This window comes from Nannospalax galili, unplaced genomic scaffold, assembly GCF_000622305.1.
Source record: "Nannospalax galili isolate Female #2095 unplaced genomic scaffold, S.galili_v1.0 scaffold511, whole genome shotgun sequence".
Taxonomy (NCBI): Eukaryota; Metazoa; Chordata; class Mammalia; order Rodentia; family Spalacidae; genus Nannospalax; species Nannospalax galili.
Window position 1 is genome coordinate 1,427,357 of NW_008331831.1, and position 18,547 is coordinate 1,445,903.

At 43.7% G+C, this 18,547-nt stretch overlaps 2 protein-coding genes across 6 annotated transcripts in view; one reads left to right on the top strand and one right to left on the bottom strand.

The window, feature by feature from the left end:
* Enosf1 (enolase superfamily member 1) overlaps positions 1-2,573 on the top strand; it is a 35,437-nt gene extending 32,864 nt beyond the window's left edge. For all 5 annotated transcript variants that reach the window (XM_017796568.2, XM_029560556.1, XM_008826951.2 and 2 more), the window contains 2 exons: positions 1,391-1,472; positions 2,215-2,573. In XM_017796568.2, the coding sequence (XP_017652057.1) occupies positions 1,391-1,472; positions 2,215-2,316 (184 nt within the window). In that variant the 3' untranslated portion in view covers positions 2,317-2,573. The remainder of the gene's footprint in view (positions 1-1,390; positions 1,473-2,214) is intronic.
* Positions 2,574-3,575: 1,002 nt separating this feature from the next.
* Positions 3,576-17,438, bottom strand: Tyms (thymidylate synthetase). Its single transcript, XM_008826954.3, has 7 exons — positions 16,625-17,438; positions 14,717-14,790; positions 12,035-12,209; positions 6,981-7,082; positions 5,804-5,979; positions 5,286-5,357; positions 3,576-4,126 (listed from the first exon to the last, which is right to left on the bottom strand). Exons 1-7 carry the CDS (start codon positions 16,809-16,811, stop codon positions 3,989-3,991), a joined length of 924 nt encoding a protein of 307 aa, XP_008825176.1. The 5' UTR covers positions 16,812-17,438; the 3' UTR covers positions 3,576-3,988.
* Positions 17,439-18,547: the final 1,109 nt, after the last annotated feature.

The window sequence follows — 18,547 nt, forward strand, 5'->3', positions numbered from 1 at the left end:
CTAAATTTTTTTTATACTATAACAAATATTCAGTTGGAAGGAAGGAAACCTAAGCCCATGTCGTGGAACTGCTGCAAATATTTGATCTCACGGGAATCTGAAGATGGAGGCTGAACTTGATCATTGTTTTCCCTTCCATTTAATACTGGCTGGACTATTTCTAGATCAAAGAAAATTAACCTTCCTAGGTTATTTTACATTTGCTTTCTCACTTCAGTTCTTGCCTTCAAGACTAAGGGGAAGTTCTGATCAACCCTGAAAAGTTATGCAGCTCCTGAGAGATGGAGGCTCCACCCAAGCACCTCAGTGCAGTGTCCCTGCTGTGACACCCCAAGCAGTGCCTCATACAAGCCTGGCTGCTCAGAAATGCCCTGTACAAAACTGCCATCCCGACCCCCCTGCTTTGACATTCCATCTGCATAAATGCATTTTCTGCTCGTCTTTTGAGGGCCCCTGTTCTCCCCATGCGGCAGGATCTTTATCTACATCCTGTTGCCTACACAGGACATGTAGCATCGTATGCTTTGGAACCATGAGCTTCTCTCCTGCCAGTTTCTTTGTGCATTCCCAGTTCAGGGTGGCACACATCCCATTATTGTGAAAGGTACCTACCTACAAAACTAGAAAGTGGCAGACATACAAGTTGAACAGATTGACCGGATTTTAAAACCTGTGCTTTTCAGCTAAATCACTGAAGTGGCAGGAACATCATTTGGCAATTTAATCTAGTTAACTAACATTTGGCTTTGGGCATCAAAATAATCCCAGGTGTTTATGGAATCTGAATTGATTTGGGGTACTACATAACCTTTTGGGTGGTAAGGAAGTTTAGAGTGCACCTCAGCCCCAGCATTTCTGTCTTATAGATGAAAGCACCTCAGCGATGAAGGGTTTTGTATCAACACATGCACAATTACATCTAAACTTTGCATCTTCCCCACCCATTTTGGGTATTAAACCTAGGGTCTCATCCAAGCCAAGAGCTCTACCACTGAGCTACAACCCCAACTCCCTTTAAAAACATGTGTGTGTGTATGCATGCTCATGTGTTTCAATGCAGGTGCATGTGTGAAAGTCAGGGGACAAGCTGAGGTGTTGGTCTTTGCCTCCTAGCTTGTCTCACAGTCTCTTTGTTCCTTTCCACTGCATACTCCAGGCCAGCTGGCTCCCCTGGGCTGCTAGAGAGCCTTCTGTCTCCATCTCCCTGTCTGTATGCACTCTACCACATCCGGCTTTATGTGGGTTCTGAGTATCAAACTCAGGTCCTCACATCTGTACAGGAAGCACTGTCATCCTCCCAGCTCACCATTTCTTAGGGATGCTCGCTTCTGCTGTCAGTTACTAGCTTACAAGTTATCTAACTTCAGGCACTAATGCCCCAATTTTCTAGGATGTGTGAATATGTGGACCACCTGCATGAACATTTCAAGTATCCTGTAAAAATCAAGCATGCTTCCTATCTGCCTCCCAAGGTAAGTGAAGGCCTAGGACATGTTGTAAACATGCTGCCAGCAGCTGTTGTGCCCTGAACATGGATTACAAAGCTTTGACACTTGAAGAACTGCTTTTCAGTATGTAGAAATTAATGGCTCTTTAATAAATATCAAAACCTTCTGAAGACCACAGCCAAATTATACTGCATTTCCTCACTGAGACCTTAAAACAGGTATTCCTTCTGCCAAAAAACCAGCCCCAGTTATACATTAGTACCCTAATAGGTTTTGACTACAACTTTGTGATCTGAGTCATTTTATCCTGATTTTGTCCAGATTACAGCTCATTTTCACCAATAGATGTTGAGCTATCAAAAGAAGTTTTAATTTCAATAATTAATCCCAATAGTCAATAAAGTATGCCTCTTTGTTCTCAAACTGCAAGTTATTTAAAAACTAACGTTAATTATGGATATGTGCATATCTGTATGTGGTGTGTGTACACAAGTGTGGGTGCCCTTAAAGGTCAGGAAAACATCAGATCAAATGGAGCTAAGTTACAGATAGTTCTCAGTCACTGACTCGGGTGCTGAACTGAACTCTGGTCCTCTGAAAGAGCAGCAAGTGCTTTAAGTGCTGAGCCATCTTTGCAGCCCCCAAACTTATTTCTACAACAATGAATTACTTCTGGCTTAGATTTAAAAAGCATCTCTAGGAACAGCAGAAACAGAAGTTTTTGTTCCAGGTGGATTAATGTGTCCCAATTTGTTGTCTCTGCTAGGATGCAGGCTACTCAACAGAGATGAAGGAGTCGTCCATAAAGAAATACCAATACCCAGATGGAGAAGTCTGGAAGAAACTCCTTACTGCTCAAGAAAACTGAGTGTCTGGCCCTAACACTTTTTTCTAAACTGAAAATGCTTAAAATTTTTTGGATAGTTTTATAAAATTATATAAAGTTTAGCTGCAAATCATATTAACCTCAGGAATCAGTTCATTATTATTTGATTATTTTAACAAGTCAATATTGTTCTTGATTTTAATGCAAATTTAATTTACCTAACCCAAATCCCAGAAAGATGTTTTTAAAATGTCTATCAAGTGCTGGTATCTAGGTATTAAACCATACCTTAAAAATAAGCATGTTACATAATTTGTTGAAATAATTCCTTATTTTATTTAACACCTGGTGGATCGGGTAGCACAACAGAAGGAAAAAGATTTTGTGGATTAGCTCCAAAATGGTTTAGCAGCACTTCTGTTCATCAGTATAAGCATTTTAAAGAATTCACACCCTACTGAAATTAATGGCAACAACAGTATCTCTTCACACTTTCATAACTCTTATAAACCATTAGCCAGGCATGGCACCTCCTACCTGTATCCCAGCAGTCAAGATGGCTGAATGGTTGCCAAGTTCGAGGCCAGCCTTGGCTAAATAGTGAGTTCCAGGCCAGCCAGGGCTGTGGTGTGAGACCTGACCCATACTTCCCCCAAAATAACTAAAAATTCTGTCTTGTCAGATTTTCACATAAAATGCAGCTATACTGAAGTATATCATGGAAAAATAGGAGGAAGCACGGTTTAGTCAGCCCTTCTAATTATACTTTAAATCTCAAGTTTGGGATACCCAGTGAGTTCTAGGCCAACTGGGTACAGAGTTAGACCCTATCAAAAAAAAAAAAAAAAAGAGGGCTAGGGATGTGGCTCAGATGGTAGAGTGCTTGCCTATCATGCATGAAATCCTGGGTTCAATCCTCAGCACCATATAATGTGTGGTGGTACACTGTTGTCATCCCAGTACTTGGGAGGTTGAGGAGGATCAGGAGTTAAAGGTCATGCTCAGCCACATAGGGAGTCCAAGGCCAGGAATTTGGGGAGAGAAAAAAATACATAGATATTTACATACATACACACACACACACACACACACACACACACACACACAAGAGCATGCTAATGAAGGTTTGGTTTCAGGTGAATCTATTTGTGGCAGAAGCTGAGCAGATCAATAGTAACAGAATGTTATTGCCTGATGCAACTCCTCCAAGTTGTGCTCTGACCTCCATACATGTGCACATACATACATACATACATACACACAAAATAATGTGATAAAAAACGTTTAAAAAAACAAGCGGACAAATGCAAAACAGTTCTTTATAACAGTAACATAGAAAACATAACTTTGAATGTTTATAAGTGAACTATATTATAGCTGAGTTTCAGGTATGGAGGGATAGCTTATACAGTTTATGAAACTCACCATCCTTTTTTCTTCACAGACATGTAGTTTTTGCTAAGAGTATACAAATTTTTAGTTCCCTCCCTACTTACAAATCTCAGTTTTTAATGTATTCTCAGTGAATATTTTTTTAAAAGGCAGTTAATATATGTCAATGACAGCTCCTTAGAAAGTAATGAATAGTAACAGATAGGTCGCTGACAGATTTTTGACCTAGTTCATTTTTCCTTTAGAGGAAAAAGAACTTTACCCTGGGCATCAGGCCCAAACCCTAAAGACTGACAATATCCACAGCATCTTTGGAAGCATTCTAAACAGCCATTTCCATTTTAATAGTTGGATGTGGATTATATCCTTCAATCTGAAAGTCTTCAACTTTGAAGTCATCAATAGTCTCAACTTTTCGAAGGATTTTGAGCTTTGGAAAGGGTCTTGGTTCTCGCTGGAGCTAAAAACAAAATCATGCCATTATTTTGCAGTATTTGTACAACCTGCTTCGATTCTGTTCTCATGTCTCCTCCAACAAACACACGAATCTTATCACAAAGTACTAGTTTACAGAGTGATACTGGAAGGCTTTGGTTTTTGTTTTTGCAATACTGTGGACTGTACCTACAGCCTTCGCGAGAGCTAGACAAGCACTTTACCACTAAGCTACATTCCCAGCTCTTTTTACTTTTTTTTTCTGAGACAGGGTCTTGGTCAGTCATTCAGGCTGACCTTGAACTTGTAATCTTCCTGCCTCAGCCTCCCAAGAAAGCTGTGAGTACAGGCTTAAGCCACCAGGTGACTTCTAATAGAGTAAACACAAGGTGCACCCTTGTTTACTTTTCTAGCTGTAACTCACAGTAGCATTCAGCATGGTTTCTTGAGTTCCACAATCTCTAACCCAACTGTCTGTAGCCAAAAGAGAAAGAAAAGAAGGCATCTATGGACAACTGACAAGATGTGAGCCAGGATTCCGGGATGAGTGCCCAGTGGCAGTTAGGATGTGAACAAAGGTCATGACCTCCCCTTACTGTGAGTGTAGAGAGGCAGCTGAACCAACCTGCAGTCACTCTCAAAAAGCCAAGTGCCCACAAAAGAACCTCTTACAGATCCACCCTAGGAAGGGGAAGAGCTTCAACTCTTGTTTTTTTCCCTTGGGGTTCACAACGCATGGACATTCCTGATCTTACTGCTATTTCCAGTTATTATTTGTTGGTGGCTGTACCTTGGGAATTTGAACAGACAGGCTTTTGAAAGTTCAGACTTAAGTACTGTACTTAGCATAGAATTAAAGGCAAACATTTGTATTTCAACTCTCCAAGAAAAAAAATATGAGTTAAAATACCAACTCAGAGAAGGTCTCAAATCTCTTGGCTAGTTGCAGCTCTCCTCCTCTCTGGTACTGGCGCTTAGGACCTTAAAGCACCTGTCATGTTCAGTGCTTATGGTAGCTAAAGCAGGTGTTGGCCTGTCCCCATCAACCTCCCTTCCCTGAATTAAGCCCTGTAGTTGGAGCACTCCACTGTTGGACACAGCATCAAGCAGAGTGCCTGTGACAAAGAATGCCTTGTCAATCAGCCTTTCACCAAGAGAAAGAATATAACAGGTGCATTTCTTACCTGAATTTTCAGTGGCTCGATGTGATTCAGGTAAATATGTGCATCTCCCAAAGTATGTACAAAATCACCTGGCTAGAAAATCCCACAGGACAGAACAGAACGGTCGATATTTTAGTTTTAGTTCCTCTAAAACATAATTTTAAAACAGATTAGCAGCTGACGAGATGTCTCAGTGGGTAAAAGTGCTGCCTAAACTGACAACCTGAGTCTGATCCCTGGGACCCACATGGTGGAAGGAGAGACTGACTCCTTTAGCCACTGACCTATGTGCGCACACACACACACAATAAATAAAAACTTAGAATAAAAACATCAAACAGAATATGCAGTCAATCCAAGGCCTCTCAGAAAAGAACCTGTTAGCTTTCCAATGACAAAAACGCTCCATGGAGGCTTAAAGGTGAGTCAGTTCATGTCTAATTCATATGTATCAAATTTTCTACTAATCAGACTAAAGTCCCTTCTAGGAGTTTAAAGCATTCAGCTGGATATAACCATCCTTTCTGAAAGCAGCCCACCTTCAGGCCTGTGATGTGTGCGATCATGTAGGTGAGCAGGGCATAGCTGGCGATGTTGAAGGGCACACCAAGGCCCATATCTCCTGACCTCTGGTAAAGCTGGCAGGACAGCTCCCCATTCACCACGTAGAACTGGCAGAGGGCATGGCAAGGAGGCAGTGCCATCAGAGGAAGATCTGAGGAGCCAGCAGAGGAAAACAAGGGGTGGTTTTAAAGAGCATAGGTATAGACAAGGTAAAACAGGAAACAGAAGCGAGCCATCATGGAAAAAAACACCGGGCTTCAGTGGCACCCACGACCCACAACTTCCCATCATGTCAAAGTCAGACTATTTCTCCACCCTGGCAGCAATGGCCTGAAACTGATGGAAGCTTGTCCATGAGCATAAGGAACTTGCAAGCATATATTCATGTTGAGGCAACGCTATCCCATCTGAGCTGAAATTAAGGATTTGGGCTGTCTTCAATGGCACCAAATACAAGCTAAATGATTTCACTTGCAGTGGCCATAGCAAAATACCATCCCAGGCACTTCTTTCCATTGTCTATTAGAGACACAAATAACCTTCCCTGGGTACTTAATATACCCTGGTAGTTTAGTTTTACAATCTAGTTAAGTGTTAGCAACAGAGAAGTGAACAAAGGTTACTTGAAACTCATGTGCTCCAAATTAAAATCTTAGGTGTAAATTTTCACAAGCAATTTAACTTTTTCTAGAGTAAGAACAGATATAAATGCATACATGAGGATCATGCGGCTCACCCCACGATATGAAGGTGACAATGGAGCAGAGGTGTGAGCTGCCCAAGGTCACAGTCAACCACACTGGGGGCAGTTCCAAGGGTCTTACAGTGCCTCAGCACACAAGTCTACCTTGCTTCACTTTGGTGAACCAGCCAGTTCATACAAAGGAAGCTGAGGGCCTGGAGAGGTGGCTCAGCAGTTAAGAGCACTGGCTGCTCGTCCAGAGGACCCAGGTTCAGTTCTCAGCACCCACATGGTGGCTAACAACAATGTGTAACTCCAGTTCCAGGGGATCCAACGTCCTCTTCTGGCCTCCACAGGCAATGTACACATGTGGCACATTTACATACACGCAGGCAAAATACTCAAACATAAAAGAAAAATAATAAATAAAATATTGAAAAACACAGGACGATGACTGGGATGCTACCCACCTTTTGGGTTCCAGGCACACATGATGATTCTTCTGTCATCAGGGTTGGTTTTGATGGTATCAATCACTTTCTGCAGCTGGTCTACTCCTTGACCTGAGTAATCTGTAGAATTGTCAGGAGAGAGCATGCACACATAGTAGTCACATGTTAGTCACAGCATCATGAGGTGGCCCTGAGGTCATCTATTACATCATTCACTCACTGCACCTCCCTACCTCATGGTTAAAAGATACCCAGCATATTCTGCACATTTAATAAAAACTATTTTATTATTTTCATTTTGAGTGTATTGCCTGCATGTAGGTAGTTGCATCCGTGTCGTGCAGTCATTTTGCACATTTTGTAGATCATGCTGGGCTGAGTTCCAGGTCCTTTCTGAGTCCCTCGGGTCTCTCAGATTATTAGTGTACTATAATGTCACTTCCTCCTCCTAACTGCCCCTGTTGCTAACTACTGTAGTTTGGATATGTGTCATCCAAGGGTTCATGTGTAATCCTCATTTTCAAATAGTAAGAGAGTAGAAATTTGGGGCTAGAGAGATGGTTCAATGGTTAAGAGCATGTACTGCTCTTCCAGAGGATTCCCAGCACCCAAATCAGGCTGGTAACAACCACCTATAATTCCAGATCCAGAGGATTCAACTTCTCTGGCTTCCATGGGCTCCAGTACTGGTATACATACATATACATATGATTAAAAATAAATCTTAAAAAAAAGGGGGGGGGGTGGAAATTTAATCCAATTATGGTGTTTATATAGATGTGGCCTTTGGGAGGTGATTAGGATTAGATACTTAGGGTGGAGCACCTATGAAGAATCTTAGTGGCTTTATAAGGAGACCATAAGACACACACATACATGCTTCTCTTGTCATGTGATACTCTGTGTCACCTTGGGGCTCTGAAGACTATCACCAAATGTAAGCACTAGAACCACCAGCACTGAGATCCAGTCACAGCTTCTCACACTGTGGGTCCATGACTCCGTAAGGGACCGTGTAACTAAATGTAGGGGTCATGAAAATCTTGGCAACAGTAAAAGATTTCTAAACATGTAACATCCAAAAATTAATTTAAAAATCAAATGCATAATGATATGAGGTGTTTCTGGCAGCGTTCCCTCGCATTGCATTCTGGGACTTCACTGCAGCCTTGGTTCTGAATATAGCCTACACTTTGCACTGTGCATGTTGGCATACCACGACGCACCAACAAATGCTGCCTGAAACAGTTCACCTCAGATTCCACACTATTCTTCATTATAAACTGAAGTGTTTTACTGTACGTACGTTTTCTGGCTTCTAGAAACATAATGCTTTAATTACAGAAAACAAAGAATGTTTTTCTATCATTCCTCAGCATACATCAAATTATTTTGGTTTTGTTACTTTTTTGTTCTTTAAATTTTACGTTTATTATTGCTGTGTATATGCATGATGTGTGTGAGTTACAGGCATGTGTACCATGGTACACATATGGAGGTCAGAGAACATTTAGGGAGAGTCGGTTCTCTCCTTCCACAGTGGGTTCCAGGGATTGAACACTGGTCATTAGGCTTGCACAACAAGCGCTTTTATCTGATGAGCCATCTCACCAGCCCAAATTCATGAATCTTTGGATTATATTGTGTTAGAGTATCCAATTTTTAAAATTGCTGTTTGAGCTGGGCATGATAGCACACGCCTTTAATCCCAGAACTCAGGAAACAGAGGCAGACCGATCTCTGTAAGATTGAAGTCAGCCTAGTCTACCTAGTGAGTTCCAGGCCAGCCGGGGCTACAATGGAGACCCTGTCTCAAAAAACCAAAAAATAAAGTTAAATATAAAAAATGCTGTTTGAATTGCTGACTTTTGGCTTGAAATTAGGACAGAAGTTCTAATAACTTCTGAAATGGCCCTAAACATACTTCTACCATTTTGTACTATTTATGTAAAGTGGAGCTCTCAACATTGATAATTACGAAACCAAACTATCAACTCTGAAAAACATTTGAAAATACCCTATGACCTACAGTATCAAATATTCAGCCAAGATTTAATTCTTTATGTAAAAATCCATCTCCTTAGTTTGCAAAATTTGCTTTTATCTTTAATAAATGCTTGCATGTATACCAAAGAATTGGCTTAAAGTAAATTTTTATGATTTAGTATCAGTAACTGTTTGGCTTGTATATCTGTTTCACGTACCTATATACCTAAGGCCACAGATGTGGCGAAAAGTGATCACAGTGGGCAAAGATTAAGAAACTGATCTAAATAAACCTCTTTTCTACAAGGTTGTGTAGCTTTATAAATATTTTGCTATACTAACAAAAACCAGAATATACTAACCATCTCCATCTCAGTAGTCTTGGATTCTTCCTGTGTCCCCATGCGACTCGGTTTCTGTACCTATCAACCATCCATGTCACATCCACCAACACCGTCTACTGTGCTCCCACAGAAGGCACTATCTCAAATAGAAGCTAGAATTTCACAGACTCCTCAACTAACAGGACCATGCTCAAGAATTGTTCTACCCACACTTCTGCCCAAAATGTCATTATAATTTAGTCACTAGACACACCACTGACTTGGAAATATATGGAAAAAAATCTAATGATTTTAATGATCTTGTACTTTCCTTCCAGTTCTAGTCTCTGGACTTGAACCCCCTGCCTCCTGTTGAGATGGAACTGGAAGCTGACAAGTGATTTGCTAACAGAGCAGAGTTAATTCCTATTCTCTCCTCTGGACATACTTGGGAGGTATGTCAACATTTTAGTAGAGTAGCTCTCACAATCACAGTGTCAAGATGGTAATAGTAAAGGTTTTAAAAGGAAAAATATGAGGAAATATTCTGTATCTTGGTGGTGGTGGTAGTTCCACAAACTGACATGCATTAATATTGTATATACACTCAGAAATGAGTGTGCAAAAACTGCTGGAATCTGATACAGATTGCATCAACAGGGGAAACAGTGGGGGAAACAGTGAAGGGACTCAGCAAACTCTCTACATTAAAAAAGAAATCCTGCTAATTTATATTTTAAAAGAAAAATTTAAAAACAAGACAAACTCCCCCACTGTAATACAATAGTTAGCACTCAAGAACTCTAAGTTACGGCAGTCATTTTACGAGGCCCCTTAAGCAAATAAAAATTAATGAATACCAAGCACCATTGGTAAAATACGACTGTCCTTGAGAAAAGGCCCCAGGACAGCAGTCACAGTCCAAGCATCTACTGCCATTTACATGTAGTAAGTCTGGCCCATACTGCATTCTTAAAAATTGTGATAAACTGGCCGGGCATGGTGGTGCACGCCTTTAATCCCAGCACTCAGGAGGCAGAGGCAGGTGGATCTCTGTGAGTTCAAGGCCAGCCTGGTCTACATAGTGAGTTCCAGGACAGCTGGAGCTACAAGGAGACCCTGTCTCAAAAAGACCAAAAAAAAAAAAAACTGTGATAAACTGGACACAATGGCATCTATCTGTTATCCTACCACTTGAGAGGTAGAGACAGGAGGATCAGGAATTCGAGGCCAGCTTGGGCCACGTGAAACCCTGTCCCTAAATAAATAAATGAATCTCAAAACTCCAGAAGCCAGTCTGGTCTACACAATGAGATCCAGGCCAGCCAGGGCTACAGAGTAACACTCTGTCTCCAAAAAAATAATAAAATAAAAAGATAAAAGTATATAAAAACATTGAATGTACAATTAAAACTATTTTTTAAAATTTTATTATTTATTTTTGTAAATATTTTATTATTTTTATTTTATGTGTATGAGTGTATTGCCTACATGCACCTATGTCATGTAATGCCTGAAGAGGTCAGAAGAGGGTGTCAGATTCTCCTGGAACTAGAGTTATGGACGGTTGTTAGCCACCACATGGGTGCTGGGAATCGAACATGGGTCCTCTACAAGAGCAGCTAGTGCTCTTAACTGCTGAGCCATCTCTCCAGCCCATTTAGTTATTTTACATGTATGTGTGGGCAAGAGTATGCCATGTCATGCATGTGGAGGTTAGTGGATATCCTGTGAGAATTAGTTCACTCCTTCCTCCCCGTGGGTCCTAGGGATTGAACTCAAGTCATCAAGCTGGCTACAAGCCTGTTACCCACTGAGCCCATTTTAACTATTTAAAGAATACAGTTCAGCAACATTAAGTGCACTTAACACCGTATGCAATCACACTGTGCACTTCCAGAACTTTTTCAAATAAAACTCTGTACCCATTAATTCTACCACGCCATGTCCTATCACACCATGCTCCACCCCAACACCTAGCAACCTTTATTCTATTTTCTACCTCTATCAATTTGCCTATTCCTGGTCCACAAAGTGTTTTACAACCTCTGAAAGTTGTCAACATTAAAAACATTTCATGATTGCATATAAATACCCAAATTCTTCCATTTGCTAGATAGGGAATGTGACTATTCCCTTAAGATGAAAAGCATACTGTCCAGGTTTCTGGTCTTTGCCCAGTCACACACATACCCTAATATGCCATTTGCTTTGGAACCTGTCCTAGGGACGTATGAAGCAGGAAGTTCCAAAGACTGGAGATTGGTCTGACATGCAAATGGTGCTACCAAGACAGACAGAGATCCAAATCACAAAATGAGATGTTTTCTTCTTCCATCCCTACAGAGCAGGGAGGAAGGATATCCCAAGCAGTGAACTGGGAAACCAGTGCCACCAAGAGTATGCTAGTGGCTCAGCCTTGCAAAGTAAATGGTAGTCACAAGGCAATCTCTGTCATCTCATCCCAAATGAACTTCTACCCTATACCTCAGACACAGGCAGATCAACCCTGACACTATTGGCCAATGGCACTAATATAGAAAGTTCTAAGCATCCAGTGAGTGTCCAGTAACTGCTAGTCACCAAGAGTGTGATTCAGCTTTCATGAATAGCTGTGGCTTCTCCACCTTAACCCAGCACAGCCTCTGAATGTTACATATCAGCTCCCTTGACATGGACTTCTTATCCCCCAGATTCTACTAATAGATCAAACTCATATGAGGAAGAACACTCAGAAAACCTGAGGCATCACCACCTCCTCACCTGAATCCATATCTTTGTAGTCTGCCCCAAAATGCCTCCACTGGAAGCCATAAACTGGACCCAGGTCCCCTTCCTCCCGAGTGGAGAATCCCAGGCTGTCCAGAAAGTCTCGGGATCCATTGGCATCCCAGATTTTCACTCCCCTGGAGGACAGTTCTTTAGCATTTGTAGATCCCTGGAAGAGAGGAGAGTAGAACAGGCATCCAAGGAGACTGTGAGCCATCCGGGTTGAGGCAAAGAGCCTCCCACCCATGACACACTGGGGGATAAACACCTGACACTGTCCATGTACAGCCTATCTTTAGGCAAGCTAGTCCAGGCCCAGACTTTTGAGGGTTTACAGAATGGTCTAATCTTTCTTAGAACAACCCTCAAGTAATTTCTTCTTATTCCTTTCAACTTTTAAATTTGTGCGTATGTGTATGTGGGTGCAGGTATGAGCATGCTACGGCACATGAGTGGAGGTCAGAGGCCAAATTTGGAGGCTCATTCTCTCCTTCCACCTTAAGGCAGGGTCTCTCTTGTTTCTGCTGCTGCATCACCTACTCTAGGCTAGCTAGCCTGTGAGCTTCCAATTAATTCTCCTGTCTCCACCTCCCATCTCCCGGTAGGAGTGCTGGGATTAGATGACACTACTGAATAGGGCTTTTTATGTGGGTTCCAGGAATTTAAACTCAGGCTGTCAAGCTTGCAAATACTTAGTTTGTTACCCACTGAGTCCTCTCCCCAATTTTCCCCTTTAATGTTCTAAACACATCCAAGTCCTTTAAATATCCTACCTGTTCTGACAGTTGTGAATTGTTTAACCAAACATGGACATCACAAGACTTGTGTAATGTTTCAGGTGCAATCCATTCATGTAAACATACCTGGCTAAAGGATATTTCTAGTGATCAGACTAATCAATGTTAGCTTTTCCAGAAAATGCATGTCACATTGTACGAAATGCGATGCTATTTTATTAATCTATGTACCACTATAAAGCTGTGTTTACTCTCTGTATATTTATACATATATTTGCCAAACACAAAACCTTATGTTTATTTCTCTTACATTTCATCCCATTAGATTGGTCCCCTGACATCCTAACCCATATCCTGATCACATAGGTTATGGATAGACCCCTTCTGCTTCCTGGGTATCATGTGCTCTAACAGCTATCAACAGGGCTTTGATGCCACATGTACTTAGGCCTGGAGCACACCCCTTCCATTACCTCCTCCTCCTCCCTCTTTAGCTTCATCTTATCAAAGAACACACACACAGTTTACCACATGTCAAATGAGGAACAGCAAACACCAGAAAAATGCTTAGAGGTCAGCAGACACCAGTTATGTCATGGCTCCATCTTCCCATAGATAACAAGTTGCAGTTCAGGTCTGCTCTTACTCCAGGTGTATTCTAACCCCTGTATTTGATCAAGTCCCCAATAGAGTAGCTACCAGAGGCCAGTCTGGCCTACCTAGTAAGTACTTAGAATCCTGAAACCAAGGTTTATTTTAAATTTTATTTCTGAGCATCTAGCTTACTTTCTATTTAAAGTTTAATTTTTTTTTTACTTCCAACAAATCATTTCTTAATCTTTTGTGTTGTGTTTTAAGCCTCCCTTTTCCATCGTTTGGATTGGGCTCTAGCTGTTTTACGAATGTTCTACTCTGAGACTTCTGAGGCTATATCTTGAGTCAGGGGCTGTCAGTTGAGAGGCCAGCACAAAACAATATACCCGAATACTGAACAGGCAGACTATATCCAACTTCAACTCTTACTAAAACAGATACATAGTCTAGGGTATACTTGGTCCAAGACTTTTTCTCTGTGTGTTCTATGCACACATTATGTGCACAAGGAAGCATGAACCTACAGAGGCCAGGGGACAGCATCATGTACTATCACTTTCCACCTTATTCCCTTGAGTCAGTATCTCTGACTAAACTGAAGCTTGCTGTTTGGGCTGGACTGGCAGCCAGCATGGGCCAGTGACCCTTGTCCCCACCACCCCACCACAGCACTGGGGCTACAGGCACAGGCAGTCGCACCCAGCATTTTTATGAGTGCTGGGGACTGAAGTCAGGTCCTCATGCTTGCAGAGCAAGCACTCGTTACCCACTGAGCCATTTCCCCAGGTGTTCGATAGAAGAGGCTGAACTTGTGGCATGGCCCAGAACTGAGCCTGTCTCCTTGGGTACCCTCAATCATCACTGACCAGAACCCTACTTGTTCAGGACCAGGACACAGGAAGGAACTTGAGGCTGCTACCACCTGTCAGTAAGCCACTCCAGTACAACCAACGTACCTATTTGACTCTTTAACATCTATTCAGCAACCAACAGATGCTGAGGGTCTATTGTGTGTCACTCTTTCTGGCTACATACTAGACCCTGAGGATACCACAGGAAATAGAAGAAACCTTGGGAAGCTCAAGATGTTGTACTTACTCACCCGACACCCAGGAAGTGGGAAGGCTGACATTACAGATCACCTGGATGGGGCTATCCCAGTGTGCTCAAAATCAGTGAAGCGGCCAGGATGGGTGAGACAGAGCAGAAGAAGAAAATTAGCCAAGGTAAGAACCATGGCCTTTGCTGAGTGAAACAGGAGTGGCTAAGCACTGTAGACTTTTAAAAGGCTCTCACTGGCTGCTGTTGAAAACAGACTGGCAACTTCTAATAGTAGCAGCTTTACCTTAATAAACCACAGCAACTCCTCCAAAACACCCTTCCAGAATACTCGTTTGGTCGTGAGCAGAGGAAATTCATCTGAAAAATAGTTTGTCACACAGTTAAACCATGGGACAATAGAACAAGCCACATCCAACTTTCTCTATGGAAGGAAACTGCCTGGGACACAAAAGCCCTGGAGTGATGGCAGGAATAATCAGGACCTGCAACTCTTGCCCTGCTGCATCACAATGCAGTGACTGCACAGGCGGTCCCCCCAGTGACACAAGTGGGATGCCCATGTGGAAAAGACCAAGAGCTCCCACCCATTACTTGGCCAGTGCGAATCCTGTCACTGAGGTGTGATGGCAACACCCAAAATGTGCCCCAAGACACAGTCTAAAGGCTCCCACCCCAGATTCCACCAGGCTCCTGCCAGAGAAAGCAGACTCGGCCAGGAGAGAGGAGACATCACAGTGGTGAGAACTAAAGAATAGTTTTCAAATATTTAGACAACAAAGTGACTTTTTTTTTTTTTTTTTTGTCTTTTTTGAGACAGGGTCTCCCTGTAGCCCCAGCTGTCCTAGAACTCACTATGTAGACCAGGCTGGCCTCGAACTCACAAAGATCTGCCTGCCTCTGCCTCCCAAGTGCTGGTATTAAAGGCTTGACCTGTTATTTTTAAGTCTATCAAAAACAGCAACTGTTTAAACACTTTATGTGCACAAACCTATTTAATCCTCAGAATGACCAACCTCGGGGAATTTTCTAATCATCACTTTACAAGCATTAAGCGGCAACACAGAAGTTTGCACAGCTTAAGAGACAGAGGGGGCAGAACTGCCAAGTTGACTGGAGGGAGAGCCTGGCTATAGACTGTTACAGCATGAGCACTATTTTCTCTGTCTTTGATACCTACACGGGAAAGCAGAAGGAAAACCAAAGTAGTAACTCGCCACAGTCTAAGCAGACGGACTGGATTAAACATTGGTCTGTGGTTCATGCGAGTCCTCTGCCCTCGGCTGGCCAGTGCATAGGATTCCTCGGCTTAGAGAAAACTGCAAAAGCTGCTGCAGAACCAGAGGCAGGTGTAGGCTTTCCCTGTGACTACATGAGCCTTAAACACCCTGGAGTCCTGGGGGCCCACACCTGTCGTCTCAGCAGAGGCAGAGGCAGACGGATCTCTGGTGAGCTCGTGACCAGCCTGGTCTACAAGGTGTTCCAGCAATATAGTGAGAACCTGTTTCAAAATGACAAAACAGCAAAACACACACACACAAAAAAAAAAAACCCAAAAAGTAAACCCCCACACACAGAAACATGGGGTGCCCCCCCCCACAATTGAGCGGTTCACAATCCAGGATGGCAGAGGTGCCCTTCCCAACCCCTCCCTTGGTCCCCGGAAAGCCTGAAGCCAACAACTCAAAGAGGATGATTTTTCCCTGGAGCCATTCTGAAGGAAGAGAGAAAAGCGGATGTCTAGGCGCCCCTCCTTCCTCTTTAAAAGGCTGGGCGATAGGCGGGACCTCTCGGCCCTCCCCTTTCGTCGCGCCTCCGCATCCCCGCCCAGGCCACTCTTGGCTCCAGCTTTTTTAAAGTTACGAAGGCAAACAGTCGATAAAGGGAGGGCAGAGGAGGAGCAAAGATGAGGACCTCTGGACTTCCGCTAGGTCAAGCCCGGGCAGAGCTCTCCAGAGCACGACTGGAGGGGGACTCGCTTGGGAGAACAAGGGCAGAAGAGCCCTTTACACCCGGTTGACCAGCTGTGGCTGTCACTCCCACGTGCGGCCCTAAAGGGATGCGGAGCTAAGCGCCCGGGGGCCGGGGTGAGGACCAACCGTGGCCCGCCGCCCCCGCCTCCACGCGCTCCCCGCCCAGCCCGCCGGGCACCCCCCGGTGGTCCCTCCCGGCCAGCCGCGACGGCCGCGCTCACCTCTCAGGCTGTAGCGCGCCTGCATGCCGAACACCGACAGGGTGCCGGTGCCGGTGCGGTCCTCCTTCCTGAAGCCGCAGCGCAGGATGTGCTGCACCTGCCCCAGGTACTGCAGCTCCCCGTGTGGCGAGGACTCGGCGCCCCGCTGCTGCGCGGGGGGCGGCAGCTCCGGGCCGGCGACAGGCATAGCGGAGCAGACGGCTGAGGTGCGGTTGGCGCCAAGGCTGAGGACCTTCCGCGCGCTCTTTCTCCTCCGCTGCTCTGCGCTCCGCCTCTTCCTGCTGGGAAACGTCTGGCAGGTCTGAAGCAGCCAACCCCGCACGCAAGTGTGCTTGGGGTGCCGGGCAAACACGCGCCAGCTTTCCTAATTCTCTTGAATTTGCCCGAACTCAACAGTTAAGAACCTTTGGAAACCCGGCGTGGTGACGCAGGCCTGCAAGCTGGAGGATCAGGAGTTTAATAAAGGCAATCCTCCGCTACATAGCGAGTTCAAGGCCGTCCTGGGCTACAGCAACCCTTGTATCGAAATAACAAAAATAACCTCTGACTTAGACTTGAGTGCCAGATGCGTTGGCCGAGAAGCGTCTCCTTCTCCAAGCGGGAGAGGACTTGCTTGGTCTCGTGGATTCAAACTTAAAAACAAAACCCTTGGGTTTCCTACAACTAAGGACATAGCAGCAAGTGATTCATATTAGTATCTCTTTATTTCCGCTGCCTTCCTGAAGGCTGGCTGCTGGAGTAAGTGGAATGGTGCAGGTGTTTGAAATTGATGATGGCCTTTCACCGTTTCGGCTTTTTTTCCCCCAACATGAATTTATTTGTATGTGGTGTCTGTGTGTGTTTCAGTTGTTCGCTTCTTACATGAGGGGAGAGAACTCAGGACATTCAGGCTTGGTGGCCAGCGCTTTACCAGCTGAGCAATCGCCTGACCTCAGCCTTTCAAGTTTTTAATGCCACATTTTTCAGTTTTTGTTTGGTTGGTTGGTTTGGGTTTTTTTTTTTTATTGTTGTAGCTGTTGAGACAGGGTCTCTCTGTAGCCCCAAGTGGCCTGGCATTTTTTGTGTAGACCCTGCTGGCCTGGATCTCACACAGATCTGCCTCCCAAGTGGTGTGTTTAAAGGCATGCCACCAAACCCAACATTTATCCGTTTTAAGGAAAGGTTTATAAGGTAAACCTTAGTGAGTAGAACTACAGAGAGTTTCAAATGTACTAATACATGTATTGTGCATGCAAACAAGCCATCTTCTGTATCCAACACTTAATTGAATACGTTATAGGTGCTCCTAGGATGTGGGCTCTGCTGAAAAATACCAAACACTATTGATGTTTGTCTTGGTCTTGGGAACTGGACCTGAGACTTCCCATATGCTCACACTACCATTGAGCAGTATCCCCAGCCCAAGTTTGTGTTCCTTTGTTTTTTCTGGTTATCTCAAGTTTGTTGTTTTTTGCATGTGATATGCTTGGGCTCAGTATACCCGCCCCCCAAAGGTCCATGTGTTAAGGGCTTGGGCACCAGCCTGCGGTGCTGTTAGAAGATGGTGGAATCTTTAGCAAGTTGGTCTTGTGGCCAGAAGTAGTCATTCTTGAAGGTCTTACTGGGATCCTGGCTGCTTCCTATTTCTGTCTTTGCTTCCTTCCAGTCATGATGAAAGCAGTGTCTCACTTCACTCCTGCTCACATCAGAAAGCCATGCTGTGCCGTGATAAAGTACAGTGCTTTGCCCCACAGACAAGACAGCAAGTAAACCAAACAACCATGTTGTGAAACCTTCAGCCATAAAAGCCTTCCTAAGTTGATTGTCTCTGGTATTTTGTTACAGTAAGGAGAAGCTAACAAAGCAAGATTCTCCTATCTTTCTGCCGAGCTGCAACCAGAAAAATCTCAAGTTTAAGATTTTTTTTTTTTTTTGGTCTTTTTG

Coding starts and splice junctions, on each gene's coding strand:
- Tyms (XM_008826954.3), bottom strand. CDS start 16,811: ATGCCTGTCGCCGGCCCGGAGCTGCCGCCCCCCGCGCAGCAGCGGGGC. Junction 12,210..14,716: donor AGTTGCTGTGGTTTATTAAG/GTAAAGCTGCTA, acceptor CCTCTCTTCCAG/GGATCTACAAATGCTAAAGA. Junction 5,358..5,803: donor CACACATCACAGGCCTGAAG/GTGGGCTGCTTT, acceptor GGGATTTTCTAG/CCAGGTGATTTTGTACATAC.